Here is a 27,510-nt window from a genome sequence, read left to right as displayed (position 1 = left end):
ATTAGTAGTATTGTCAACCCATAGTCATCCAAATAAAGCATTCTATATCTGGTAATGGCTGATGATTATTGTATGAAGTCAAAGCCCTACACAGTGATAAACTTAAATAAAGCATTATTCAAATCCTTCTAAAGTGATCAAGCTATTTCTCCTAAAGAGATGTGCGAACAAGAGAATTTTCCAGGCTGATGATGCACTAATTTTTGTCCCTAGAGTGGGTCTATTCAGTATACAGGTCTCCTTCCTTTCTTCAGGAGACTCTTTTGGTGAAGTTGATTACATCTTGGATCTTTGTGTACCTTCATACCACATACCTTTCACCTGGGGCATATTAAAGGCTGCATTTCAAAGCAGTTCTCTATCTAGCCAACTTCAAAATGTGACAGGCCTATGATTCAAGGAACTTGCTAGATTTATTCAGGTCATTGAAAAACCTGCTGTATTTGCACTTTGGAATTTGTGCTGGCTTATTTCTAAATCAAAAAGCTTGTCTGGTTACTGGATGGGTAATATTTCTAATTAGTGTTTGATCACACTAGCTGTAATGAATGTGACAGAAGAATATAGCTTAACCTTAAACCCAAGTTGCTGGAATGCAGAAGAGTTGAAGACTTAATGAATCTGTGCTAGTTTAAAATTGGTTAGTGAGTAAATTAAACTGCAACTCCAGAGTATGTTCCTTTTTAGGAGGATGGAAGGAGAAAGGCTTTGAGACCGCAGTCTGTTGTTATGAAGTCCAGAAAAAATTCCATGGCAGGTATACATACTGCATCCACTGTGTTAAGATGACACGGTGAAGATCATTCCTCTTCCTCCTTTGCAGGTACACAATTTGGATCCAAACACCTGGAAGAGCGTTGAAGTTGTCCATATTGACATCGCAGATAGAACTCAAGTAGAACCAGGAGTAAGTAAATGCTCTGCTATTGGGATATAGTTTTAACATGCAGCTAACTCTGTTGAGGCTTTTTGTTGATTGTGAATAAACTAAAAATGCAATGGATTTTATCCAACGGATAAATGAAAATTGTTTTGAATAGAAGCATTCTTTCAAAATTCCTTACTTAGTAAATGCCTTTGTAACTTTAATCTACTGAGTTTGACTTCAAGGGTGACAGACTTGGCACAAGTGCAGCTTTTGCCTTAATCATAGATGAAGTAATTGAATTGATCAAGCAAGCATTTGTGTGGTCATCTTGGTGAGTGAGACCAAGAGCAAGAATCTATTCCAGCTGGTCCTGCATGATAGAGCACAGTTTCTCCACCAGCCTACTCCTGTGCCCCTGCTGCTACTTCTTGGTAACAAATTATTTAAATGGTTCTGTCCCTTTACCCATCCTTCACTCTAGAGTTAGGGCAGTCCCAAGAGGAACCATCAGATTTTGCTTTTGTAGTCTAGGAAAAGTGGTTTTTTTCTTTTAAAATTTTGTTCAGGAGAATAGTTCTCAATAGATGAATTGTTCAATTCTTCTGGAAGCTGTAGACAAACCTGTTGTTGCTTTAGAAAGTGTGGGATTACTACTTCGGTTTTCTCTTTAGTGATTGTTTTAGCAAACAGAAGCATCCTGAATACACCCAGAAATCTGTCCAAAGGAGCCTGTGGTCCGTTCCCTGAGAACTGTTAAGTTTGCTATCTTCATATAAGAAGCAAAAAATTAAGGAGAGGTTTTATCAGTAAAAGTACATGGTTACTCGGTGAGGTTGTACGTAGAGTATAGATATAAACTCATAAGGCACAGCTTTAACCACGAGTGCTTGGCAGTCCCATGTTATCTTGCTTATACATGTGATGGAATTAGGCAGCTGGATAAAGAGAATGTGGCAATATACATGAGAAGAGTCCTTCTGAAAAGCTGTATTTAGTCATGGGCATACACACTTGCAACTTACTGCCTTTTCAATTGCATCTTGCACGGAAAAACAGTGGTGCATTGAATCTGCGTCAAATTCTACTGCTATAAATATACAAAGGGATTCCTAATTCAACTTTTTTTTGCCACTTTGAGATTTTTGCTGACAGGACAACATTTTATAATTATAGTAAGGCCCGCACTGTTCCCGTCTATTATCAATTTGTTGTTAACCAGCTCACGGTGTGTATGACTTATCTGATTAAGAAGGCAGGATATATTGATTGTAGATGGTGGTTTACACAACCTTAGAGGACACCTTCGCTGCTCTTATGTGCCTGTCTGTCTCTCTCGTTTGGTATTTCTGCTGCTGCTTTCTACACAGCTTTATCCACTTTATTTGTTGCCCGATTTGTTTTAATTGTAACAGCTGGACTATTATGTGTAATCATTTATTTGTGGCGAGTAGAAAATGGTGTGTCCTGATACCTACATTTATCAATTTGTGTTTATACAATGACTTTGATTGTCTTATTTTCATACAAGTAGCCATTCTCCATACTATGTAACTGTTATTTTCTGAAAATAAGTACTTGCACGTCAAACACTGTGGGGAGAGGGCTCCTTTGCAGAAAAGTAGAGGAAGAAGGGAAAGGGTTCTGCCTCATAAATTTCCCTTTGTATTACCAACATAAGCAGTACTGCAGGTTATAAACTTAACTGATGTTTAAGAGATGATCTGTGGATTTACGTGTGTGAAAATTCGTTGTTTGGAGAACCTTCGTGTACATCAAATTAAATGTGTCTTGCCTATTTTAATGCAGCGAGGAATTGTTTTGCTGCCCCTTGTTCTTTCTGACATTCCATATGACCTTAGAGATGAACTGGCAGGTAAATGTATGTTGTGCATTCCTTGTTCCGTGCCTGGAATTGTGGCAGACAACTACGATGCTGTCGTCTGTCAGAATGCTTGCTTGATCACAGTATGTGTCAACAAACAAAGGGTTGTGCTTACTATTAATGTTTGTTAACTTAAGTATTTATTCTGTTTGAAGTACTCTTAGTGAACAGCACAGCTTATGTTGTATGTCCTCTTGCACTATTAGATTACATGACCTGCCTATGGTATTGCCAGTTTGTTTTGTACTGAAGACTGACAGATAGTGGTGTGCTAGAAGAATTTCCGTTTTTGGCTCAGAACAAAGATCCATGTAGCCCAATATCCTGTTGGTGGCCAGTAGCAGATATTTGAGGAAAGGGAAGGATGAGAAACTTGGGAAGTATAGAATGCTAGAAGCTGGGAGATGCATGTCCATGGAAAGATCCATCTGTCTTTAAAGGACTTCCGGAGCCAGTGGTTGCATCTGGCCTGTTGTATTCTTTAGCTGCTTATACACCCCTGAGCACATCTCATCCATTTTTGAACCCATTCATACTTTTGATCTTTCCTGCATCATGAATTCCCTAGTGTGTTAGGTGGTAAGGATGAAAAGCATTTCCTTTTTGCCTGCCTGATAATTTAATTAGTTTTATGAGGAAAAAAGACCCTATTTATACTTTCTGCGTGATTTATCTTACAGATTTTGATCGCCTTTCCTTTTTCTTCCCCTACCTCCTCTTTATCTTTCCAAGCTGAGAGGCCTTATATTTCAGTCCTTCTTCACATGTAAGTCATTTCATATGTATGGAAGTCCTTGGTACTATTTTCAGTACATTATCTTTTTTTTTTTTTTTTAATCTTTTGTATAATGTTTACGCTCATATTTCTGATACTCTGTATCGGTCAGAATGGTTTAAACCAGTGTCTGCTGTCACTGCTGATGTTTCTGTGTTCTCCTTCTTTTATGGTAACTCTTTAACACTATTTACCTTTTTAGCTATAGCTGAGCATTGAGCAAGTGTTTTCAAAGTCACAATAGAGTCCATCATTGTATAGAAGTAGTTAGAGCTAATTTTCACCATATAATTTGAATATTTTTAGCTGTTTTACCTCCCAGACATTAAGTTTTGCAAGGTCTTTTTGGCTCTTTATTAAACAGAGTGACTTTGTACTCAAACTTTTATGCAAACACAGGTAACTGAGCTATTGCAGACTGACATCCTTTTCACTCTACTTTTTTGCCCCCTTTCCTAGACGGTTAAGAATTTGTTGGACAACAGAAATTTTTTGGGACCAACGCTTGTAATCTTTTCCATTATGAAAATTTGCAGTTCCTAGCTTTTATTTTGGTTATTGGTCAATGAGAGAGACTTTCAATTTATACTAAGATAGCTTAGCTTCTTTATGACATTTAGGTAATGGGCTTTGTTAGTTTTTGTTTTTGGAAGTTCAGATACATCAGAGTAATAGAATTACCTTGTTCCACATGCTTGCTTTATGCCTTACAGTTTTTGGAAAGAAGATTTCCCCTATGAAAGCATTAGCTGTGTTCGATATATTCTGTTTGCCCAGAGATTTTTCCCTACAATTTCTTCCTCTTTGTTCACTGATATTAGAATGGTTGCTAGTTCACTCTGTTGGGTAGTCTCTGAAATCACTTACATTATTTGTCCAATTTCTTTTAATGTTATAATGTGTTTTGTTTGGCAGTTATCATTGTAAGTGGCTAGGGGGGTTGGTATGCTAATTTTTAAGTGCACTGGGAAAAGGAATCCTCAGTGCTGTCAAAGGAAAATTTTATTTATACGTTCATTCCCTCAGTCATCACTTTACCTGGAAAAGTAACCCGAATGCACCAACCTGGATAACAGTATTACTGAAAGAATGGAACTATATTTAAAAGATCCAGCACTTTTGATAAAAATTTTCGTATGTTCAAGATTTATCTTTGTGCTCAGTGAATGAACCTTGGCCAAGCCATTGTAGTGTGGCAGTTGCTTTAGCTTCAGAACTATAATCAGCATAAATTAAAAAAAAATAGTAAATTTCTTGAAGATACTAACGGCATGCATATGCTAACGCGTGCTCATTTAAAAATAAATAGAAATAATTTGGACAACATCTGTGACTTTAGGTATAAATTTAACCCTGGCACCTCTTAATCATCTCCAGCATACAATCTAAGTAGCTTTATGTGATTTGTATATAACAATCAGTTCCCAGGAGAGGAAGAATTCTTAAAGAGTAAGCAGAAGTGAACACTCAATTAATATCACAAGAGGCTACGTTTTTGGAAGCAATTTGAAAGAAAATAAGCATAATGAAAACAAAGAAATTGAATTCAGGTTTGTAGCTATTTCCATGCAATGAGGAGATTAGATGTCTCATTTGAGACCATATTAGGACTCAATTTATGATGTGATAGGCATCTAAAGTCCATTTTACTAGCCCAGAAGCTTAGTATCATCATGCATTTTACTGGTAACAGTCTTGGAACGTTCTGTCTAGGTCAAGAAGTAGACACTATATTAGCAAAAGGATCACGTTAGGGATCCTCTTAGTCTCTCTAAAAAAAAAAAAAAAAAATCAAGAACATTTCAGTTTGAAGGAGAGAGAGAGGAAGCCCTATTGCCTTAAACTGAATTTTTATCAGACTTCAGTTCTGTGGAGCTGTTTCATTTTGGTGTCCAGGTGAGGCAGATATGTGGGTGCATGGACCATTATTGATGCTTCGCTGTGATGGATGGTAACTAGATAACTTTGGATCATGTGATTGTATCTTTCTCAAGCTGTTTTTCAAGTCTTGTTAAGCTCCACTATCAAACTGCCTTAAGTGTTTACAGTCTAGACTACAAATTACTGTGTATTGAAGACTGCTAAGTGTTTATGGGTCTGAAATAGTTATTCTGTTTATTTAGCTGCTGCTGAGGAAAGCCTAGTGACTTCTTAAACTTGTGTGATCCATGGGATTGTGGATTCTGTAATGTTCTTGACTTGTCCGAAAATACATTAGTGATCAGAATCTATGCGTCTAAATGACAGTGTTGTCTTATGTTCAGAGCACCTCCTGAAAGTCACTGGATGGATGTGTCCCTGGTCACCAGTGTCCTCTCAAGTGCCAGTATCCAGAGATATTGGGGGGGGGCTGACTGCTACAGACCTGGCTTTTTGACCGAAAGTGATTCTTTTGCTTTGCCATGATGGATGTTTGTATTATCCAAAAAGGCTTGTCTGAATCATTAAATTTGAACAGATGAATTGTTCAACCTTCAGCAGTACTACCTTGGAATAAAGATGCACAGGATTAAATGCTTGCTGAGGTGATCATTAGATAGCCCTTTTACTTCCTCCCAAACTTCAGCCTGCTAACAGAATCAGGATTTCTTCATATTGGGGATGTTCTATACTGGTTTGGAAAAGAGAATAACTTGCGTACACTTTGAATTTTGCTTAATGCCTTCTGTAGTGCCCCATGACTTGCAGTTTTAAGTACACATCTTAAACTTTACATCCTATTGAACAACCTATGTATGTATTAATTGAGCTTATTTCTACGTTTTCCTTCCCCCCCCCCCCCTTTTTTTTTCTTTCCCCTATGTAAGGCTTTTTTCATGCTGCCCTGGGTCCTTAAAACTTTTCTTCCAGACTACCTTTTAAAAAAGTCTCTTCCATGGAGACTTTTTAACTTCTGGTACAAAGCACAATGCTGCAGTTGAACTTCTATGCTGATTTAAAAAGGCTGATTTTATTTTTCATTTGAACATGAGCAATCTTTCAAAGGTGCAATCAGATGATAGTTCACCTGGTATCTGTTCTGTAGTTATGAGGCTCTTCAGGAATTGACCATAAGATCTTCACTATTAAGAGGAAGATGCCATGTAGCTAAATCTGCCAAAATATGTGAATGCTTTTCTTGCATATCAGGAAGTGGAAAGTAGTGCTGGTGACTGTTTCAGTTATGAGACTCGGGGATCCTGCACTGAGCTGAGAATGTGACATGCTTTGATCAGCCTGGTTTTGAACTTTTATCATGCTGTGAGCGATATGTATTTACAGAGCTATGGGTCATATAAGTAAAAAGTACTGGTATGTGGGTTTTTTTTTCCACAATCAACACTATATGTAGTGTCTGCTAAACAACACTGATATATGCATTCTCCCATTATAAGATCTAATGCAATATTGAATTGGGAAGCCAGAAATTGTGTCTGTCTGCACAGTCAGCCCTGTACCACTCTGGGTTCAGGAAGTTTTTGTCATGACCCTGCAGATAAGACACCAGACTTGTATCAGTTTTTGTGTTGGTTAAAAGTTTTCTTGAAATCATTCTATCTTGAATATATGCTTTCAAGTTTTATAGTACCTGGGAGAAAGAACAATGAGCTTTCAGCAAGACTGTTAACTACTTTTAGCAGGTCTCATTGATGAGAAGAGGTGGTATCACCTCTGTAATGTTGTTATTCCTGCTATCTTGATGTGTCTTGGCATAACTTTTAGCCTGCGTTGGAGGGCTGCAATAGCTTTCTCATGCAGCAAAAAACTATTTTAAAAAAACCCACCTGGATTCAGGGTTTGTTATGATTATTGGTTTATCTTACAAGGTTCAGTGTCCCTAAATAATTCTGTATTATAGCTTGCTGAAAAGCTAACTACATAGGTCTGTTGCATTCATGCATAGGATACTGAAATTTTGGGCAGAAAGCGCCTATGAAACAGTATCTGTTGTATCTCTTTGAAGTGTTTTTTTTAACTCCTCCATACTGTTAGCTTTCTGCAAAATAAAGTTTTGCCTGTCTAGCTTTGAAGAGGACTTCAGGATTTTTTAGCTGTGCTATTTGTTCCAACAGTTGACTGCTTTTCTTCCTAAGAAGGACTTGTTGCTGTCAGGAGTTATGCTCTTGCTGCATAGATATTTTCCTTAAACTCTGCAAAGAACTGTTGTTTATTTGTGCTCTGGCTTCAGTCCAGTCTCCTTCCTTGCATGCTAGTGGGGTTTATGTATTGAGAAGAATGCCTACAATAGTCTCTTGTCCATCTAGACTTTAATCCACACTTTTTTTTTTCGCCTCCTTCTGTCCTTGACAAGACTTGGTTTAAGTGAGTTTTGAAATCTTTGTTCAAAGCTTCTGTATATGGTCTCTAGCATAGAAAATTTTATTACAACTCATATATATTTTCTTTGAATTTTTGTTTTCACTACAACATTTTACTTGTAGATAATATGTATTTCCAGTGCTTCCTTCAGGCAAGCCCAGCTGGCAAAAGCACAGTTGCTTTTTACCTATGTTCCTGGGTAGTGTGAGGTAGAATGGCAGATAATGTCAGGTCTTGTGGACTGGTGTGCTCCTATGGTATTTAGTCAAATAATCCCACAGGATAAAATAACGATATCAGAGGTGTATGTGAATTTGAATGCCAGAACGCCAAAGCAAAGACTGCATATGTTAGTCAAGTTCTTACTTTATTTATCTGACCACTGTGTACTTGAAAATTTGCATCTGGCACTGTTTCTATAAGCTTGTATGGTATACACTGTAATATGAATACATGTATGAGGTACCACAGTTTTTTTTTTTTTTTTAATCATTCTATTACCTGGAGGTAGTGATGCTTGTTGGTATTCTTGTTTTGTTTTCTAATCCTTTCAGGATGGAGATTGCAATGCAAATGTAGAAATTGTCAAGTATAAATCACTTTAATGATTTGGCAAGACCATTTATACTTCTGCTGCATGCATTATACTGAACGTAGAAGCTGTCTTTCTGTTGGAGTGAAAGCCTTGTTTTCCAAAATTTGTTTAGCTTCCTTTAACAAACATGCTAAACTACTTAAGTTTTTTTTATTAATGTTTTACATAGATTTTGCACTGTAATGCTTGCAAAGGAAGGTAGATGAGTTAAACTTCAATATTTATAGCCATGTTTGAAACCATTTTATTGCAAACTTTTGACAGTGCCTTGTGGCAACTTGTAGCGTGTGCCCACTAGGGAGTTGAGGTGTTTCATCCTTGGTGCATGTTTAACTGTGGGCATCTTGCTGGGTAGACTTCTTGGAGTCAGCTGGTTCTTCCTGTCCGCTCCAGCTCCAGGGTGCGACAGGACTGTAAGGAAAGGAGTGATGCCACTTACTGTGACTGAGTGTTTAGAGGGAAGGGGTTCTGGCTTTTGAAGTGATTAATTTTGTCCTAGGTATTATAAGCTCATACAAAGGTTACAGTCCAGTTATAAGTGATGTCACCTCATCAACATATATGCACTTAATAATCTTAGCGATTCATCCAGTCTGCTGTGGATTTTTCTTACTGGCCTTGACGCTTTCAGATTGGACCAGAGCAATGTGCTTTTTCAGTGGTGATCGACCCTGGATGCTAAGCAAGGTGAACCTCCCTCCGCTTCCCAAGCGGAAGGGGTATAGGGACGAATAACCCCTTTGGGCAACAGTTACGTTCAGTGTTGTCTAATTGGAACCACAATCATGACCAGGAGCCTGTGCACTTGTCCTTTTTTTTAAGATCTGCAGCTCGTAGTCCTGGGCGCTGTGATTCCACACGGTTTACTTATCACCGTGTTTGTTTAATCCTGAAGGGCAGCAGTTTATCATTTTGCAGCAGGTGCGTTTCTTTGTGAAAACTTTTAATTGTTCTACCAGGGAGACCTTTGTTAGGTGTACTTCAGTTCTTTGAAAAACAATGTATTGTTCATGAGGGAGTGAATAACTGTAGCCCTACCCCCCACCCAGGAACTGTGCTGAAGGCAATATGGTAGGTTGACCTAGAGCACTTCCTGACACAGATGCAGCTACTGATTTTAAGGTTTTAAAAGAGTATGTTAGCATATACTAACCTGCTGAAATTACAGCTGAGTTCACTGACATCTCTATAGCAATATGGATCACAGTTCTTGATGCTAAATAAAATATCTTAAAAGAACAAGTCTTCACTCTAACCTAAGACTATCAGTTACGCTTGAGGCATTTTATCATTTATTTAGTAGCTAGTGCTGTATAACAGCACCCAGCCAAGTGTGCATTTCATTATAAAGATATTTAGTGATAAGACTAGATTATTTTATGAAATTATTAAGGTTAATGTTATGGAAAAAAAAATCTCGTTCAATGGCTGTTTTTAACAAATAGCTTTTTACCATTCAGATTTATCAAGCTATAATAATTTGTTATGCTTAAGAAATATTCACTGTCTCTGTAATATTGTATTATCTCTCTCCTCCCCCCTTCCCCCCCCCCCCCCCCCCAAAGGACAGACATTCTGCTTTCGATCTTTGTATGCACTTGGTGCTTCGAAGTCTTACCGCTGTCCAGGTTGTTTCATGGATCAGGAAGTTGTTCAAAATAATTCTCTGTACCTCCCTTCCTGAAGTATAGCATCGACTAATAAACTGTGGTTTTCGTCTGTGTTAAAGTTACAGATAATTTGAGAAACAAAGTGCTTCTCTTCCTACTCTGGAGTTTCGCATGCTAAATCCGTGGAGAGCTGTGTTGTGTGGTGTACTCTCTTCTCTTTGACAATTATGTGGAGAATTCTCTGCAGAGAATACCCTTGTAAAGGAAGAGTCCAAATTGTGTCATACGCCTCCTGAGGATGCTCTAATGTAGCGTTAGTAAGGAGTCCTAGAGCTGCAGCCTGTCTGTCCTGCACGAAAAGTGTTAGAGCTTAGTGACCCGCCGTGGTTGTAGCACAGCTTTGCGGGGTTCAGCCAAACACTGCCTGACCATAAGGGAATTTGGTTTCCTTTAAGGAAAGACTTTCAGAAAAATCAATCCCTTCTAAAAGATGCCTGTGCTACTAGGAAACGCAGGCTGCGTATTCCTTTACGTGTAATGTTATAAATGGAGAGTGTGTTAGGCCTTGAATTTACCTAGAAGCCGAGTGATACCAAGTTACAGATATTTATCAAGCCAGACCTCTGAAGAAGTCTCCAGTTGTATTAATTACATAAGGGTTGAGAAAAATCTTTAAAAACAATTTCTTCAGTCTATTTTAATGCACAGTGTAGGCAGGTAGATTAACAAAACTGAGAGCAACATGAGAAAAATGTGGATAAGAAAGGATTGGGGAATAGTAGCTAAGTTTCCGTAAGTGAATTCAGGTTCATCTGACAGGACCTCCTGGATTTTCCAGTTCCATGTAGCTTGCAAAAATACATTGTAAATGTCAAAATGGTTGTGAAAGTATCGATAAGTAATAGTTTAACTATTCCTAGTCAGCTGTTATTTGAATAGCCGGACTCTGCGGATTTGGAATTTCAATCTAGCAGTGGCCTTTGCTTCTTATGGTAATGGTAGAATCTAGATTGGAAAACTGTCATGTGTTAAACATGATTCTTATGCCAGCTTAAAGACTATATTAATGTAACAGCTCCTCAATTGAGTATGATATAGTACCATCTATTGAATTCAGGTGACATGAGTTGCATGCAAAAGATCCAGAAATGGAACCGTTCTGGGAGGGCTGAGGAAAGCTAACTGGAGTCCTTTTGTATGGCTTGTTGTTCCAGCTTGCTTTGGGATTTTCCTGGTGAATAAAGGTAATCATGGTGAAAAAAATATCAAATGTGAAGTTCAGCTTTTCCATATCAATATAAGAGTAATGGGGAAGCCAATGACATGGAAAAAAGAATCAAACTATTTGAAACAGTGGGAGAGAGGAATACTTTTACACAGCTCATAATTCATTAGTCACTAATGAGCACAGGGTGCAACTGAGGCCAAGAATGAAGATGGAGAGAAAGACCTTGTTATATGAACCTCCATGACTAAAGAATTTACATCCTTTCTAGGAAAAAATATAATGCTGAAGACCAAACTGTTAACTGCCTGGGTTAATAGCTCTGAGGATGGGTTATTTGTATCCTTCCATGAAGCATCTGTTACTGGCCACTGAGACAGAATATTGGATTAGAACGGACCCGGTTTAACCCAGTCTGACTGTTCCCGTTCTGTAGTGTTACGCTGTTTGGGTTTATTTTAAGTAAGCTTATGTTCGTACCTTTGTCTACAAGAACTTTATAATTCAGTTGTCCAGAGAAACTAGTTCTCCAAACCACGATATTTCTGCAACGGAGACGTAATTGGATGCTTTCAGTGCGCCTCAGACGAAACATAGATACTTCAGTTATAGTATTCGGAGACCCATTTGTTTCATTTATTTTTATCTTGGGGCTGATATTATTTCATTTGGAATATAGGGGATGCGTTAGAAAGGTAAATGTTGAGTTTTACTTCATCTTTGAAGCAGTCTGTAACTGCGATTCCTTGTGACACCCTTCTGATGCAGAAGTAGGGAAAATGCCAGTAGCTGCTTTTTGGTGGCGTTCCTCTCGCTCTGTATTCTGAAACTTTTGTCCTTGTTAAAACTTTTTCTTAAAAAATAAGACATCAAGCTTTGCTAAACTTAGAACTTTCCTCTGAGGCTTTTCTGTAGCCCCCACAAAGTATTTGTCATGCTTTAAAGCAACTTAAACTTTTACAGTTCTCCTTTGTTGCATGGATTTAATGGTTTTCTTAGGTTAGTGTTTTTCAGATGTTGTATAAACCTCACTTGCTGTCAGTTATTGAGGTCATATTGAGGTTTCATATCCTTTCCTAATTTCCAAAGTAGTATCTTTATCAAATAATCATTTCCGTACCCCTCATCAGTATAATAAGTTAATCCATATGTTGGAAGCATTTGTCATCTTTCAGTTTTACTAGTATTAGCTTTGTTTACACCACATGTGACCTGGTAGGCAGTGATTCTGTTCTAAAGCTTAAAGCAGCGCCGCTCAAACTGCTGCCTTGTGCCCTCTCTGTGCTTAGCCTGGCAATGTGTCTCACAGATTGCGATTATGCGGTTTTTAATTTTGCAAATTAGTTTACTTAGGCCTTCTTTCCTTCTCTGCTTTCTCTGAAGTGGGCATATCTTGCACTTTGGGAAATGCTGACTTGCACATTTCTGAATTATTGCTTTCCCTGCCCCAGAAAGTGCACAAAACTGAGAGGATAGTGCCTATGTTGCACAGTGCCCAGCATAAGAAAATTTTGACCCAGAAGAAGGGGGCCCTGAGTTGCCTAAAAGGGAGGCCTATAAATAGATAACAAGCACCATTTGTGATATTCAGTGGATTAAGCTGACGTGATGGTATATTGAACATAAGCTTAAAAACAGGCTCCAAACTACTTGGATGAGTCAACTCTGGTAGTCTTGAGAAGCTTTATACAGTGGGTTATTGTATGCGGGTTTTTTCTGACTCTCAGTGTTCTTTTTTTATATTATAGGACTACAAAGCTGATGAAGACCCAGCATTATTTCAGTCTGTTAAGACCAAGAGAGGACCTCTGGGGCCAAATTGGAAGGTACTAAGAACGGACTTTACAACCTTACAAAGTCTTAATCACCAAAAAAATTCACAATTCCTTAGAGACTAGCGCTAGTGATGCTATTCTCTAGATAGAAGACAGAAATTGAATATTTCTTTTCTTTTTCATATTTGATTAAAATTCTGAATGTGTTAGTAAGCCAAGTTATTGTCTGCTGCTTGCCTAATACTACTACTAAAAATACAGTGATTTAATGGAGGAATAAATTTAAAAAATTGCAACAAAAGCCATACAAAGTAAATGGGATGGATTTTACCCTTACTGAAGATTGATAGTTCAATATGCAGTATGACAAATTCCATGCAAGTCATCAGACTGTTGCGTTAGCTGCAGGAGGTAGATTAAAGTGCAAAAAACTAATTGGAACCTTCCTTATATCGAAATGATTATAACTATATATTTTTTTAGAGCACAGTAAAGGATCCTACATGTGTATGTTTTATTTAGGATAATCAAAAACTAGCAGAATGTAGTGACAAGTAAATATAAGCTTGTATTTACCTTACCCTATTGAATGTCCAAGAGTATTTAACTTGTGTGGTGTATATGCATAATGCTCACAGAAAACCTACAGTATTTCAACATAATGAAGTATTTTACTTTGGTAAGATAATACATCGGGGGCGGTGAGGGGGAGGTGTGTGCAGATGCATCTACCATGTTCCTGAAATTCTTAGTCTGAGATATGTAATCTGGGTTGGTTTGGTCTTATTGGTCATCAATATGACTGTCAAGTGAAAGCTTACCACTTAAAATCACCCTCAGTGTAAATTTGCTGTGCTTGCATATTCAGCTCCAGGAAGGTCACGTTTGAAGAATGATGTTCTAGGAGGCAACATAAGTACTGATCCAGATATATCAACACACCCTTATATCCCCTTTGTGGTTCCTTACTACCCACTATATACTTCTCTTGATAATTTAACCTAAGACACTTGCTGCATACGTAAAGAAGATCCTTTCTTGAAATAAGTTTTCTTAGAATCTGCTCCCTGAGCCTTGAAACAGCTCCCCTCACATTTCCTTCAGAATCTTGCTTGACTCACATTTAGGTGTAAATTTGCTGTAGGCCACCGTATACTGCGTGGAACCCAACCACACCCGAACAGCAATGCAAAACTTGCCAGCGCATCCCTACACCTATCTCAATGCGTGTCCTTCCACACGCAGCCATCAAAGTCATCTATATTTTTCCATCCATCCCGGAATGAAACAGACTTTGCCACCTCAGGTATCCTTGCAGAAACTGAAAAACTAGCCACTGTGTACCAGAATGAATATACAGGCAATTTGTCAAGAATAGGTCTCTAGTTACTGATCAGAATATACTCTTTCACAGAATAATTGCTCCATCTATGGCCTCAGCTCTGATTTGCAAGGGGGATCTGTGGAACACCTTCGAAAATGAAGCAGGGACACTAAATGTCATGGAAGATTTGCTTTAGAGTACATCATAATTTTCCTGTCCCACGGTTAAACCAGTCTGTGTTCCGCAGGCAAGAGTGGCCTATTTCTTTCCCTGTCCATTAGGAACTGGTGATCTTTTTGTTGCTCTATTTTTAGCATGTCGTCTTGAAGGCATTGTCTAGTGCACGGCTATCACTGATAATCATTTCGACTGATTGCAGCCATTGGGGCAGTTTCTGTGATTCTGCGCACTTATCAACAAGACCTCAGATTGATCTCAGATTTTCAAATGAATGACTACACTTGTAAGAATCAACCTGTTGATATGGTTCATACTGTTTTTTGTTTGTTGTAGTATGAAACTCAATTTTACAAATAAATAGTTATCAGATAAACAAAAGTATCAAAATTGTCAGCTGCATATAGCCTGCACTGAATTCCCAATATAGGAAACTGATGTCCTGAAGCTGACAATATGCACAATTTGTCATTACTGTAAATGTAACATTTCATTGACAGCAATATAAATGAAGTTTAGGGTCTGAAAATCTTGGCGTAATTTTACTTCTTATTCTTAGTATGTACTTTGAAGAATTAGACTTAAATAGCTGCTGAATTATTTATTTTTAATGCATTACGAACAGTATCCCAAATTCTTAACTTTTATTGTAAAAGCATTTAGTCTTTCATTACCAAGAAAAGTTGAAAATATAGAATGCCTATTTCTTTCTAAATATCATGTGAAGTACTTTCTCTGAGGGGTGTGAGTTTTCTTCTAGTTCATTACTTTAGATATCACTATTAATTGTTTTACTATTGGTTTTTGCAAAGCATTAAGGTAAGTGTCAAGTGTTGGAGTAGAATGCATGGGACCATCAGGCTACCAGTCTCTAATTTTCTGTCCTAAAATGCAAGCAGAAGGGTAGGCAGAAGATATTCCCCTTTCTCATATCAGAAGCTTGTCTTTACATCTTAAGTGTCAAATAACTGACTACCATGTCTAACAGAGCACAGAGTCGCCATTGCTTGCTGAACGGTGCCAGGCGGTAATGAGAGTTCTCAGCTAGCCTGAGATCCTAACACTGAAGCAACTTGGATTTGAGGACTTAATGTCTTTTGTCCCGCTGTGGAGCGAGGCTCTAGTTGCCGGGGCGCTTTTGTGCAGCACTAACCATTCACTCCTGTGCCACCCTTTCCAATGTGCTGGTACAGTGGTTTGAATGCTACATGGAAAAGGAGACAGCCAGATTTTTGTGAGGGTATGGGAAATGATGCGACAACACAGGCAGTTGTAACAGGACAATTGAGATGTGATGTATCACTGGAGCAGAAGGGGTGTGGACTACTAAAGCTGGCACTTCGCTGCCCTTAAGCTGCGTTGCCAAAGGAAATGCTTCTGAAACTAGATTTGGGGTGCTACGCTTGCTTTAATTTGTCTTAATAAGACCTGAGGGTGCAGTCGATGTGTACTGCTGACCTAATTGGGCCTGCTATAGCTGTTCCTTACGTTGTCTTTTCAACATGATGAAAGTTGGTCCTGTGACAGTACAATCGTACAGACGCTGCAGTGCTGTCATGGCTCTGTGGGAATGTTGCAGCAACAACTTTGTAGCTGAGCGCTAAAGTAGTGAGTGCTTGCACAAGAAACTCTAGAAGAAAAAGGATTTCCCTACTCAATACCACATGCACGCTTAAATATGGTCTTGTGTGATAAGTCATTGGCTGCTTATGTTCCCCAGAGGAAAATGCGGAGATTTCAGAGAGTCAGCAAGTGTGTTCAAGCTTGTATTGTGGCAGCAAGGACTACTACCTCTGGGACTTGTGGGTGTTGAGAGGTGTGCGTGACTGGATACTGACCTGTAGTTGCACAGAAGATTTAGTTACTGTACAAAAATTGGTTGATTTCCATCTTCTCTGTAGCTGCTGGAAAGAAAAGCGAGTAATAACGTACTTTTTACTAAGCAACATCTGTGGGTGCATTGTTTCTCTGTAGTCAAGAAAGAACAAAATACTGCGCTTTTCTTTTCATTGGGAAACTTGCAGAGCCAGCTACCACAGAATACATGGAGCAAAAGACTGTTTCTGAGTGTTCTGTCTCTTGTGAAAGCTTGCCTATATAAACAAATCTTTATAGAGACCTAGTCTCTAGGAAGCAGGATAAAGACAGTCTTTCCAGTTCTTTTTTGAAGTCAGTATGCATATTTTTTTTTGGTTTGTCTAGATGCTATGACAATGGTGGACCATAGAGAAGAATGTACGGTGTGAATATTACTTCATTTTATCTCAGCATACTAAGAGATGTTAGCCTATTCAATACAGTTTAAGAAAAAGTAGTCATCTCTTTGTTTTTGATTGTTTTTTAACGTCTCCCTTGCATCAAAACTTTAAACTTTATGGGAACTGGTTAACTGAATGTTAGTTAATATTTAAGATGTCTTGTACCTCAATGTAGGTGTATTACATGTTATAGATACTATATAAATGTTGTTAGAGTTCAGCAATACCATATACATGGTGTATGTACACAATCTATACGTATTTACATGATCTTAGTTTTGCTGTTTGTATATCCAAAGACGGAAAATAATTCTAGTTCAGAAGTTTTCTGAGCTTATAGCTAGAGATTGGTAAAGCTTCTGGAGGAGTTACTGGTGTTTCCTTCCCTGAGTTTTATATTCTTTCCTAGGTGTCTGCCACTGGCTGCTGTCAAAATACCAAGCCAGGTAGACCTCTGATCTGACTCAGTGCAGTTGTTCGTAGGTTTGATCTGGGCCTGAAAAAGGCTGGAATCTTGTGGGGAAAATGAGTGCTTTGCGTGTTTCAAGGTGACGAAGGGGGCAGGCATGTATTTGAACTTCCATTATTGTGATACTCTTTCTACCTGGGCTAAATATACTGGCTAGCAGAATAAAAATCTCATATTATTCCTATAGACTGTGCTGAAAACATGCATCCTGCCTTGGATGTTTGTTCTCCTTCCCTCATCAGGGAGGAAGCAGGGGGCTGGCGCAGGAGGGGCCCTGTATGCCCAAACAAAAGGTTTAAAACAAAACAAACAAACAAAAACACATAGCCAATAAGAAGAGGAGAGCTTTGAACGCTTGGATTGAGAAGCACTGAATTTATGTATTCCATTTTTTGTTTAATTCTGTCCTTTTACTAGTACCTGGACATAGGCTTGTGCAGTTTGGGAGCACAAAACAGCAGCAGTACTTTGTTTTCTGTTTGTGAATAGAAAGAACATCAATCTTCTTGGTAATTGGTTTTCATTTACTGTAAGAAACATGTAAGAGCTTTCTGATGGTTAAACTTTGTGATAAAAGTTCTGTGTTAAACGTGCATTATTCAGTTTTTGTTGCCCAAGATTTTTAGTTGTCTAGATATATCTCTCAAATCTTTTTACTGCGTGCATGACCAGTGGACGTGGTCATGGCTAATGGAAATGGTTAATGGAAACCTAGTTTAAAAATGCCATAAGTATTTCCATTTAGAATTTTGTTAGAGGTATAAAGAATAAACGTCCGTGGACTGCTTAGTCCAATTGCCAAATGCAGTTTTTGGTTAAGTTACTATACGCTTCATTTTATCCTTATTTTCTCTTCTTTTTTTCATGGCTTGGAGTAAACATGCTTTGTTAAAATTAAAAAAATCGTGATGCAGTCTCTTGTATTATGTAAATTTGGCTACATGAATGGTAAGGAAATATCTGTATGCTGTTGCACACGTCAGAGGTACTTCCAGGTTGTTTGGAAGTAAGAGCTATAATAATGTCATGATGCTTATATTTTGGTATTCTTATTTGATGTGAAAATGTAAAGATGCAATCTCTTGCAATGCTACTCCTTTGAACTTCTGGACTGTGTTAACTCTTCACGCACAAACTTGGAAGAAATTTGGTTAAAAAAGCCTCATGTGTTGAATCTCCTTGTGAGATAAATGGGAGTGAAGAGTTTCCTCAGCCCTCTGCACAGATTGTGTCAGCAGGTTGCAAGACCAGTTAGATCTAATTAGTGCTTTTTTCCATTTAAAAAATTCTAACCAAATCCATACGTAGAATTTTGGTGTGGGAAATTCTGAGGGTAGTTGTTCTTGCCCACTCTATTTGACAGTGCTCCTGTCTTTCCTAGCAGCCACGTTTCTGTTGTTATAGGGAATGGAGATGGTTGTCTCCTGAGTTTCCCCTCAGTTCATTCTTTTGGGGATCCTCCTTCCCCACTAAGTCTTCGAGCCAGAGCTGCTTTCAAGCATTGTTTGAAATGAAGCTTTTGTAAGTCTTAAGGCCACCTAGTTGCTGTTGAGGAGAAAGAGGTCCTTTCCCTTTTTTTTTTCCTCATGCAGTCAGGAGGGCTGCAATTCACTAGGCAAGAATTAATATGTAAATTAGGCTACACAACTAGAAATTTCCTCTACTCCTGGGTAAAAACATACCCTTCTGGCACAGGCACCTAGGAAAGGGAAATGAGGGAGAGGAACTGGGGAGAGCTTGCCAGGCTTACATCTCTCTGCAGTGCGTAGGCAAAACAGAACTGAAACGAACTTAAGTTTTATGCTTGTGTGAGAAGTGAACTGGGGGTGGGAAGGAGGTATTATGTGCTTTTTATTTGAATCTTTTTTTTTCAGTGCATGTGTTTTCCACCATTGTAATGAGGTAGCAGCCCAGATTAGAATTGTGTTTTGGCAATAGATACAGAAATATAAAATAATAGCTGGTTCCAGCTATTGTAATTAAGCATCATTGTCCCAAAGAAAACCCAGAAAGTGTATGACAGTGTAAATCATGAAAATAAAAGGAAAGTTAAAACTTAGATTTGTAGTATGTGTTTGCAGCATGGATGGAATTGTTTTATAGATTTAACCTGATGACGTTTGTTAATCCCTAGTACCCTGTGTCCAGTGTGACCATTTACTAATACTTCGAGCGATAATTTGCAATAGTCATATTAAATACATTTGTCTGAAGTCCGTCCTTGTTTAAAAAAAATAAATAATTCCTTCCAATTATCCATAAACAGAAAGAACTAGCAACTGATGAAGACTGTCCTAAAATGTGTGCTTACAAGTTGGTGACTATCAAATTTAAGTGGTGGGGATTGCAGAACAAAGTTGAAAACTTTATCCAAAAGGTAAGTGCTTCTCACTAGCTGGGATGTTGCTGGGGAGGTGGGATTGATGGGAGGGGAGGTAGGCAGGTTGATTCTGGTTTGGTGTGGGGTTTTTGATGGGGGAAAGTGAAGACGTTTTCTGTTGCTTACAATCAAGCTGTTCCTGTTCATTTCTTCAGCAATTAGAAATGTTTGTGTCTATGAGCGATGGTGTTTCATTGGCAGTACTAGAATAACTTTTTAAGCTAAAAAAACAAAAATAGAAGCTGTGATTCTGCCACGTAAGAACAGATTAATTGTGCAAGCCACAATGCTTGATGGAAAGAATTCTTTGAGTCTGTTTTTCTCTTAGGTTAATAGCTGCATAAAAGATGTGCTGGTGTTTTTCTAGTATTGTACATACTAGTTTTCTTATGAAAGTGTTCTTACGTTAATACTAATTCTATAGCATTTGATTTTACTGGAATTGAATGCTTGCAAACCAGTTATGAGTAAAGTATAATCTAATACTTTAGGATTTAATTGACAATTGTGGTGGTTTGGGCAAATTATATTTGCTTCTTATTTATTTTCACTGTATTATCAGAACATGAGTTGTGATTTTGTGATTTTTTTTTTTTAATGCATGAATAAATATTTAGAATATAAACTTATTTGTAGGCAGAGTGTTTAATCTAGACCATCATGCCAGTTCTCTTGAATCCAAACAGAATGTGCTGGACCAGTGAGTTAACCAAAACATGATATTCCAGTAGCTCTTCCATATGTTATTTCCTCACAGACGACTAAAGTGAGGCCGTTTTTGTTGTGGTAACCAGGGTTTTTAGCTCTGAGTGCATCACACAGCCAACTGCCTTAAATTTTTATGTATTTCGGTAAATATGATAGTAAAAGAAAAAAATTGCAAACCATAATTGGGAATGAGATGGAGGAGGTATTTTGTGATGGCCGCAATACAAAATAAGGATTAGGAGGTACTGGAGATTGTCTTCAGTGTGGGGGTGGTTTTGAGAAGGAGCTGGGCATTACACATTTCAAACTGAAAAATATTGGAGAGTAAGTTGAGCAGAAGAGTCAAAACTGACTCTTTGATCTGTTGAGGAGTGTCTGAAGATAGGATTTTTCCCTCCTTTCACCTGAAGCTGTTCCTTCAGAGGAAGTTGATCTCTCAGATTAGATTTGATCAGTATTGTTTTGAATAGTCAGCAGCTTAACTGAGTTAAAACCTGGGAGCAGATGAACAAGACTTGACCTCTAGGTTGCAAGCTGGATAATTTTGTATATGCAGAACTATGAATTTTGTTAGTAAAATAGATTTCTGTGTGGTATCTGCATGACTACTTTTATCAGAGCAGTTGGAAGCAATACTACAAGTAAGACTATTTCTGTGAGGCGTATTTCATTTTCCAAGACAACTTTATAAGTTATAAACTCCACAGCACTACAGCTGGACTGAGCAGGCAAGTCGCAGTTCTTCAGTACAACACAGTGGATTTTTAGGGTTGGCAGGTATTTTGAAATGTAAAACACACCTTTTAAAGTATAAGAGGTTCAGTGAAAATATTGAAATTGCTTCAGAACACAGATAAATATCCTTACTTTAATAAAACTGCTAAGGAATCCCTAGTTAGATTATATAAATACTCAAGGCTTTTGTGCTTTGAAGTTGCACCTCACATATTGCTGGGATGCTGATTCAGTATGAATTGCAAATGTGCCATCTTTGGAATCAGAACTGTTTCCCTTATTGCTTAGTTCTACTTTAGGAATTGCCCTTTTTTTTTTTTTTTTTTTTTTAAATAGTGAGCACAGACCCTGTGACAGTTCTGGCACAGATTTTTATATAGTTCATGATAAACATTCTATCTGTTGTAATGGTGCGTTTATTCTGTCTCATGCCTTCTTGGGTAGAAAGGAGTTTTTAGTTTTTTCGAGTAACGTGAATTGCTGAAGTTTAACTTTTTTTTGTAGTGTACGTTGTTCACTGTTTTCCATGTTAAAGCCTGTGAGAAATTAGGTGTCTTTGATTAGGGTCCAAGAATGCGGAGAAGCTGAACTGTAGCACTGTGAAACAGCATGCACCTCCCTAAAGATTACACCTCTTCAAATGGAATAGCTGCAGTCACTTCACCAGTCTGCCGAATACAAACCTGTTGTCTAATGTTTATCTATCTTCTTAAAGCAAGAAAAAAGGATATTTACCAACTTTCATCGCCAGCTGTTCTGTTGGATTGACAAGTGGATTGATCTGACTATGGAAGACATTAGGAGAATGGAGGATGAAACCCAAAAGGAGCTGGAAGCGGTAAGAATGCTTCTAAGATTGATGTTTGTGTGCCATCTATCCATAGCTCTGCCATCTAGACTGTTCAGGGATTGAGGCAAGTGGAATAGTATCCATCCCCTTGTGTGTTTTGGCAACTGCTGATAAACATTACAACTTCTGTAGCGGTGGGTTCTGTGCAGACTCATGCACTTGAAGCTTCTGCATACTATGTTGTGTCAAGCTGGAAGTGGCTGCAAGGTAAATGCTTCTGATAAGTGCCTGAATCCAGAATGTCTGCACTGAGCATCTCTTTATATCTGTTATCATACCCATTGCACAAAGTGGATGAGTGCTTTTTTTTTTCTTTTTTTTTTACCATTTGTGAGTCACAACTTAGAGCTGTCATCTCAATTTTGTATCATATGTCTTGCTTTGTTTAGTTGCTAATCACCATTAGGACTGATTATTTTCCCTTCAAACATGTGGCACGTTCAGCTTGCTTCAAGACATGGCAACAGTTGCTCTCATCCTGATTAGCATGACAAAATTAGGACTTTGGACTGCAAAAGGGTAGTTGGTAAAATTAACAGGCATAAGACAGTCTCAAATTTCATTCTTTGGTGGCTGCAAAGACTAAATACATATAGTCTGATCTATCTTTGAACTGATGTCTAGAAGGAAAATCACCCATAGAGCACTTTCCCTCTTTCCTTTAAGACATAGAGGAACATCATAGGCTAGGCAAGGAGCTCTCTTTTCTAGTCTCTTTCCAGAGCGTGACCTTCGACATGAGCCTTTCTCATTTTAAATCCTGCTATCTTTTTAGGTCTTTTGCCGTCTGTGGAGTTGCAATTCTATTTCCTTCCTGTTTCGCTGTGCCAATTGCTCTGTGTCCGCAACCCATTCAGCTTGTCACTTCTGTTGTCGTGTTCTGTCAAGACACACGTGCCTTTAGCTATGACTTGGTTTTTGCATGGTTTAACTCATTTCAGCTTTCAGACATCTTTAAACAGATTGACTTGTGCTTTAGACCTATTGTTGATCATGGCTCTGAAGTGGACTTTACCTCAGGCCTAGCACATCTCTGCTCTTTGTATCAACACTAACTGTAGCGCCCCCTCCATCTGCAGTTGCTATGCCCTTCCTGTGTGGACTTCATGAATTGCCTGCAGCTGTCTTGCATTGTGTGGAAATATTTTCAGGGTGTGGAAGAAGTGCTTCTTTCCTCTGTGTGTGTGTGTGTATAGGTAGATGTTCTAAGCTAGTAAAAGCAAACTTTCTTTTCAGATAAGCTGAAGGAATTGTCTGCCTTGGTAGTCTCCAGAAATACATTTCGAAAAAGCATGATGTCCATCCCCTCTCACAAACACTGTACTCTCTCATTGGTTTTTGGATATTTTTGATTATGGCAAGCGTTCTCAAAAAAACACATGGAATTCTTTTATTCTACTTTATGCCAGAACCTGTTGCTAGAGCTAGCTGTCTGTGAAGGAGGAAGAATAACCACTTTCCTCTGTATAATTGGTTTTTATCAGAAGGGTTCTCTTTTTCACACCTATAGTTCTTAATTTTTAGTGAAACAGACTTCATCCACTTTCTCTGAGAAAGAATAGTGGCAGAGTGTGAGGAGTGCATACAAGGTATGTGCTGGAGAGAGTAACCAGTGTTTGACACACACATCTATGTGCATGAGAAAAATATCCCTTTTATGTCTGCGTGGACTGTGGATGTCTGTCCTCTGTAGAGAAAGTTATGTTTCACATTTTTCACTGGTAAGTAACTGCTTTTTTGACATTTATTGCAAAATACTATGTCAGAAATAAACCATAGATGATTCTCTTGCACAAACAGGATATGCTCCATGTTGTTTTGTTTCCTATGAAACAATTTGTTTTATAAATATTGTCTCCTAGAGAAGAGTAAAAAGGAACAGAATTTATTTCTTTATGCATCATCACTGGGATAGGATCTTGATAGCAAAGTATTTGTTACTTTTAAAGTTCTTAACCTTAAGCAAAACCTGGATCACTTGTTTCTGAGTAACGTTGATCCTCGTTCTGAAAGAGCAAAGCCCTTTACCTACCATGGTCTTGTTTTGCACAGCAAGGCCAATAACTTATTTCAAATAGTTTGTTGTGTAAGATTTTGCAGTTTTTTTCTTAAGTGTTATAATAGCGTTATCTACAAACATGTCTAAATGATGCAGTCCCAAGATTTCTGCGGTGAGGTGTATTATTGGAGGATAACAATCTCAAGGCAAAAAATACTGCAAATACAAACGAATTATTTGGGATAAATTAGTGTTCACTTTGTGTGTTCTGTATCCAACTACTTCATCCATTTTGAGGAGACAGTAACTTTCATTGACTCCTAAATGAACCACAAAACACTTGTTTTATGGCCTGGACCACTGGGAAGAAAGGGCTTAATGGTAAAGGTACTTAGTATGCCAAGGATATCTTCATGCTTCCAGCCTTGCAAAGAAATATTCAGCTTTTTTTGAGACTATGCAGTATGGTACTTAAAAAGAAACAACTGCAGAAAGCAAACCAATATCTAATCATATTGGCAGCATTACATTTTCTTATGACACGTTACTTTCTGTTGCTATTCCTTTTCTCATTAAAATCCTTTCTTCTTCTTGGTTTGAACTAATCTTTCTCTTTAGATTCTGTCCACATTTCAGTTCTTTTGTTAGTCCTGTTCTTTATCTTAAGTCAATTTTTATTGTCAGGATCTCTGCTGTTGTTACTTTTTTGTTACTCCCTGAATCCTCTTAGGTGTTCTTCCAGAGTTTCTCTATCCCAGTGCATTTTTTCTTCATCTTTCATTAATGTGTTATATATCTGACTCCTGGAGATGAGGAGCACCTGTGCCTCATTAAATACACATCAGCTAATGATGCCGAAGCACTGTTATCTACCGCATGCCTTTGCAACAGTAGAAATGCCATACTGGATGTTTCAAGCAGTGTGGTGTGGTACTGAAGCACCATGGGCTTTGAAAAAAATCTAAGCAGCATCATTTACAGCTGCTGTATGGTTCCTAGACTTCCCCCACCAAAAGGAAATGCTCTGTACATGCAGTCTCCACAAAACTTCAGCTTTAGCTGAGGCTGGTTCTGGTTTTGGTCCTGGCTGGGGAAAAGTCGTGTAGCTCATTACTTCTCTCTTACTAACCAACAGCAAGATAGGTTCTTTATTTGGTAGCTTACAGTTTTATTTTACGTTTAGATGCGTAAGAAGGGTTCCGTTCGAGGCACATTGGCTGCTGACGTCTAGAGGAGTTCTCTGTAGGTTCTGAGGCAAATCAAGCCGTGTAAGTGAACTGTTGGATGAAAAAGGAGAAAAGTTTTAATATTCTGATGATGGGAGTTGTTGGCAGAAAACATCTAAATGGATGTATAGCCAGATAACACCTTTGGGCCTTACTCCCTCCTGTTTGATAACCTTGATGTGATCAGAAATTGGACGTGACCCTTTGTGGCCCGGGTGCATAAGAGACGTTCCCCGCAAAATGGCACTGTAGCAGACTGTGCAGATGCTCAGTCCAGTTGCAGACTGCCTTACGTGTTGGCCACGTAACCCATTTCTTTGTGCTTATCTAGTGCAGAAACCCAAAATGCATGCCCTTGTTGTCATTACTGTGCTGGCACTGAGCTCTGAAGCCTGCAAGTTCTTTTCTGAGCACAAATCAGAAAAGCCAGTGAGTATCATTTTGCTGCTCACTCAGTCTGGGTATGTCCACGTGATTTAGAGAAACTGTGGACTGCCATCTTCAAATCATGTTCATTTTTTAAAAACCAGTTCCACATAGAAATTTCTAAATACTAAATTGTGATAAAGTTGTTACTGCAGGAAGTGGTTTGTCCAAGAGTTGAAAACTTTCGTGTTCAGTACTTTAATGTTGGTATTTCCCACTGAGACCATTTTAATACCACAGATGGGATCTCCCAATCAAAGCAGTTTTAAAATCCTGCTAAACTGTGTGAAGATTCTGAGAGGAGTGGAGCTGCTGTCCACCACTGAGGATGGTACCCAAATTAGGATTTCCTTACAAAACTTTCACTGCTTTGGCGTGAACTCGCTCAGTGCTGGTGATGTTTTGACTGCCCTGCCCTATTTTTCTTGGAAATCAATGGAATCACTTATTTGGAATTTAGTGTTTGAAGTAACTGTTAATGCTTAATTGTGTATTTTCTTTTCCCACAGTTACGTAATCAAGGCCAAGTGAGAGGAACAAGTGCTGCCAATGATGAATGATGATGGATTTAACCGTCACATGCAGTGTTGATATACAAATGTGTGTGTGGATGCATGATTATTTGTATATAATTATATATACGCACATGCATACTGAAGGGGGTTGTTACAGTGTCTCCAGGGTACTATACCTATCCTCAGCAAAGATGCAAAGGAAACTGCTTTCATTATGTATACCTGAAGCAAATAAAAAATCAACTGAGTAGTGTCATTTAAAGGATGAATTAACTGCAGAATTATGCTAACTGGTATGTGTCATGAATGTCATACTGGACCAATTTATTTCTGTACTTGTTTTTTTTCCTGTCTTGAGTCACTCTGCTATACCTTGCCCATATCTCATTGTAAAGAAACAGATTCAAATAATTTCAATTTTGTGTCTTCCCTATGTGATTATTTTTGGAATAGGAACAATGAATGTATTTATAGCTATTTATTTCTGGATTGTCATTATCCTATAGTCAAAACAGAAAATTTTTTCTATTAGTGGAAATTGGAGGACTTTTACTATTGAATGAGTTTGACCCAAACTTTACCCATTCACTGATTTAAAAAACAAAATCACGTTTTATCGGACTTTTGTACATTGAAATGCTGATGTTTTTTCTTCATTAAAATTGGCAAGATTAAGGAAAAATGGCTTGTGATTTATAAAATAATTGTAATTTGAAAGTGTCCAGAAGCTAGCTTTGTAGACAAAGAAACTGACAATAGTTGTAGACTCTTTCAAGTATATATTAGGCCATGCAGTAGAAGTGTGAAGGGATAGCCCTTCTCTAAAGTAATACTTCATGTTAATGAAATCGCTGTTTTCCAAAGTTTCAGTTTGGAAACTATGCAAATGGTCTTGATTTCACACACATTACGCAATGGAATATAATTGTGATTTTAGCTCTTTTCATGTTGAAAATAATACACTTTAAAAGAGATATATACTTTCAGATATGATGAAAGTTTCAATTGTAGCATCTGACGTTTCTCTCATATTTGTTAAGAGTAGACACATAAAAAGAAAGATGATATAATAAAGACCTCTTGTAGATAACTCTCAAATAGGAAAATGTCTTCAGCATTTTTTTAAGAAAATATTCAGATAGAGCATATCATAGATGTATATTATCAAAAAGCTTGCTAGAGCAGAAACAAATTATTTTAGAAACACTAGTTAGATAAAGTTCTATTAATGCCTGGTTTCCTTCCAGCATCCCCAGAAACCTCTGTAGGGCAAGCCTTGCTTACACATCCAGCTCCTTCTTAATGCCATATACATCCAAGCGTTTTGGAATCACGGTTGACTTCAGATCACACCTTTTGTGAGCAAATTATCTCCATTACAGGGACAGAATTTGCCTGGACTTCAAGGGAAGCA

The 27,510-nt window shown here is 38.1% G+C and overlaps 1 protein-coding gene across 1 annotated transcript in view; it reads left to right on the top strand.

The window, feature by feature from the left end:
• The window catches only part of PITPNB (phosphatidylinositol transfer protein beta), a 34,670-nt gene extending 7,892 nt beyond the window's left edge, over nt 1-26,778 (top strand). The window contains exons 7-11 of the mRNA XM_068911750.1: nt 824-907; nt 13,003-13,080; nt 19,524-19,634; nt 21,796-21,918; nt 26,091-26,778. Coding sequence (XP_068767851.1) covers nt 824-907; nt 13,003-13,080; nt 19,524-19,634; nt 21,796-21,918; nt 26,091-26,141 — 447 coding nt within the window. The 3' untranslated portion in view covers nt 26,142-26,778. The remainder of the gene's footprint in view (nt 1-823; nt 908-13,002; nt 13,081-19,523; nt 19,635-21,795; nt 21,919-26,090) is intronic.
• Nucleotides 26,779-27,510: the final 732 nt, after the last annotated feature.

Source organism: Struthio camelus, chromosome 17, assembly GCF_040807025.1.
Source record: "Struthio camelus isolate bStrCam1 chromosome 17, bStrCam1.hap1, whole genome shotgun sequence".
Classification (NCBI taxonomy): domain Eukaryota; kingdom Metazoa; phylum Chordata; class Aves; order Struthioniformes; family Struthionidae; genus Struthio; species Struthio camelus.
This window is presented reverse-complemented; position numbering and strand designations above follow the sequence as displayed.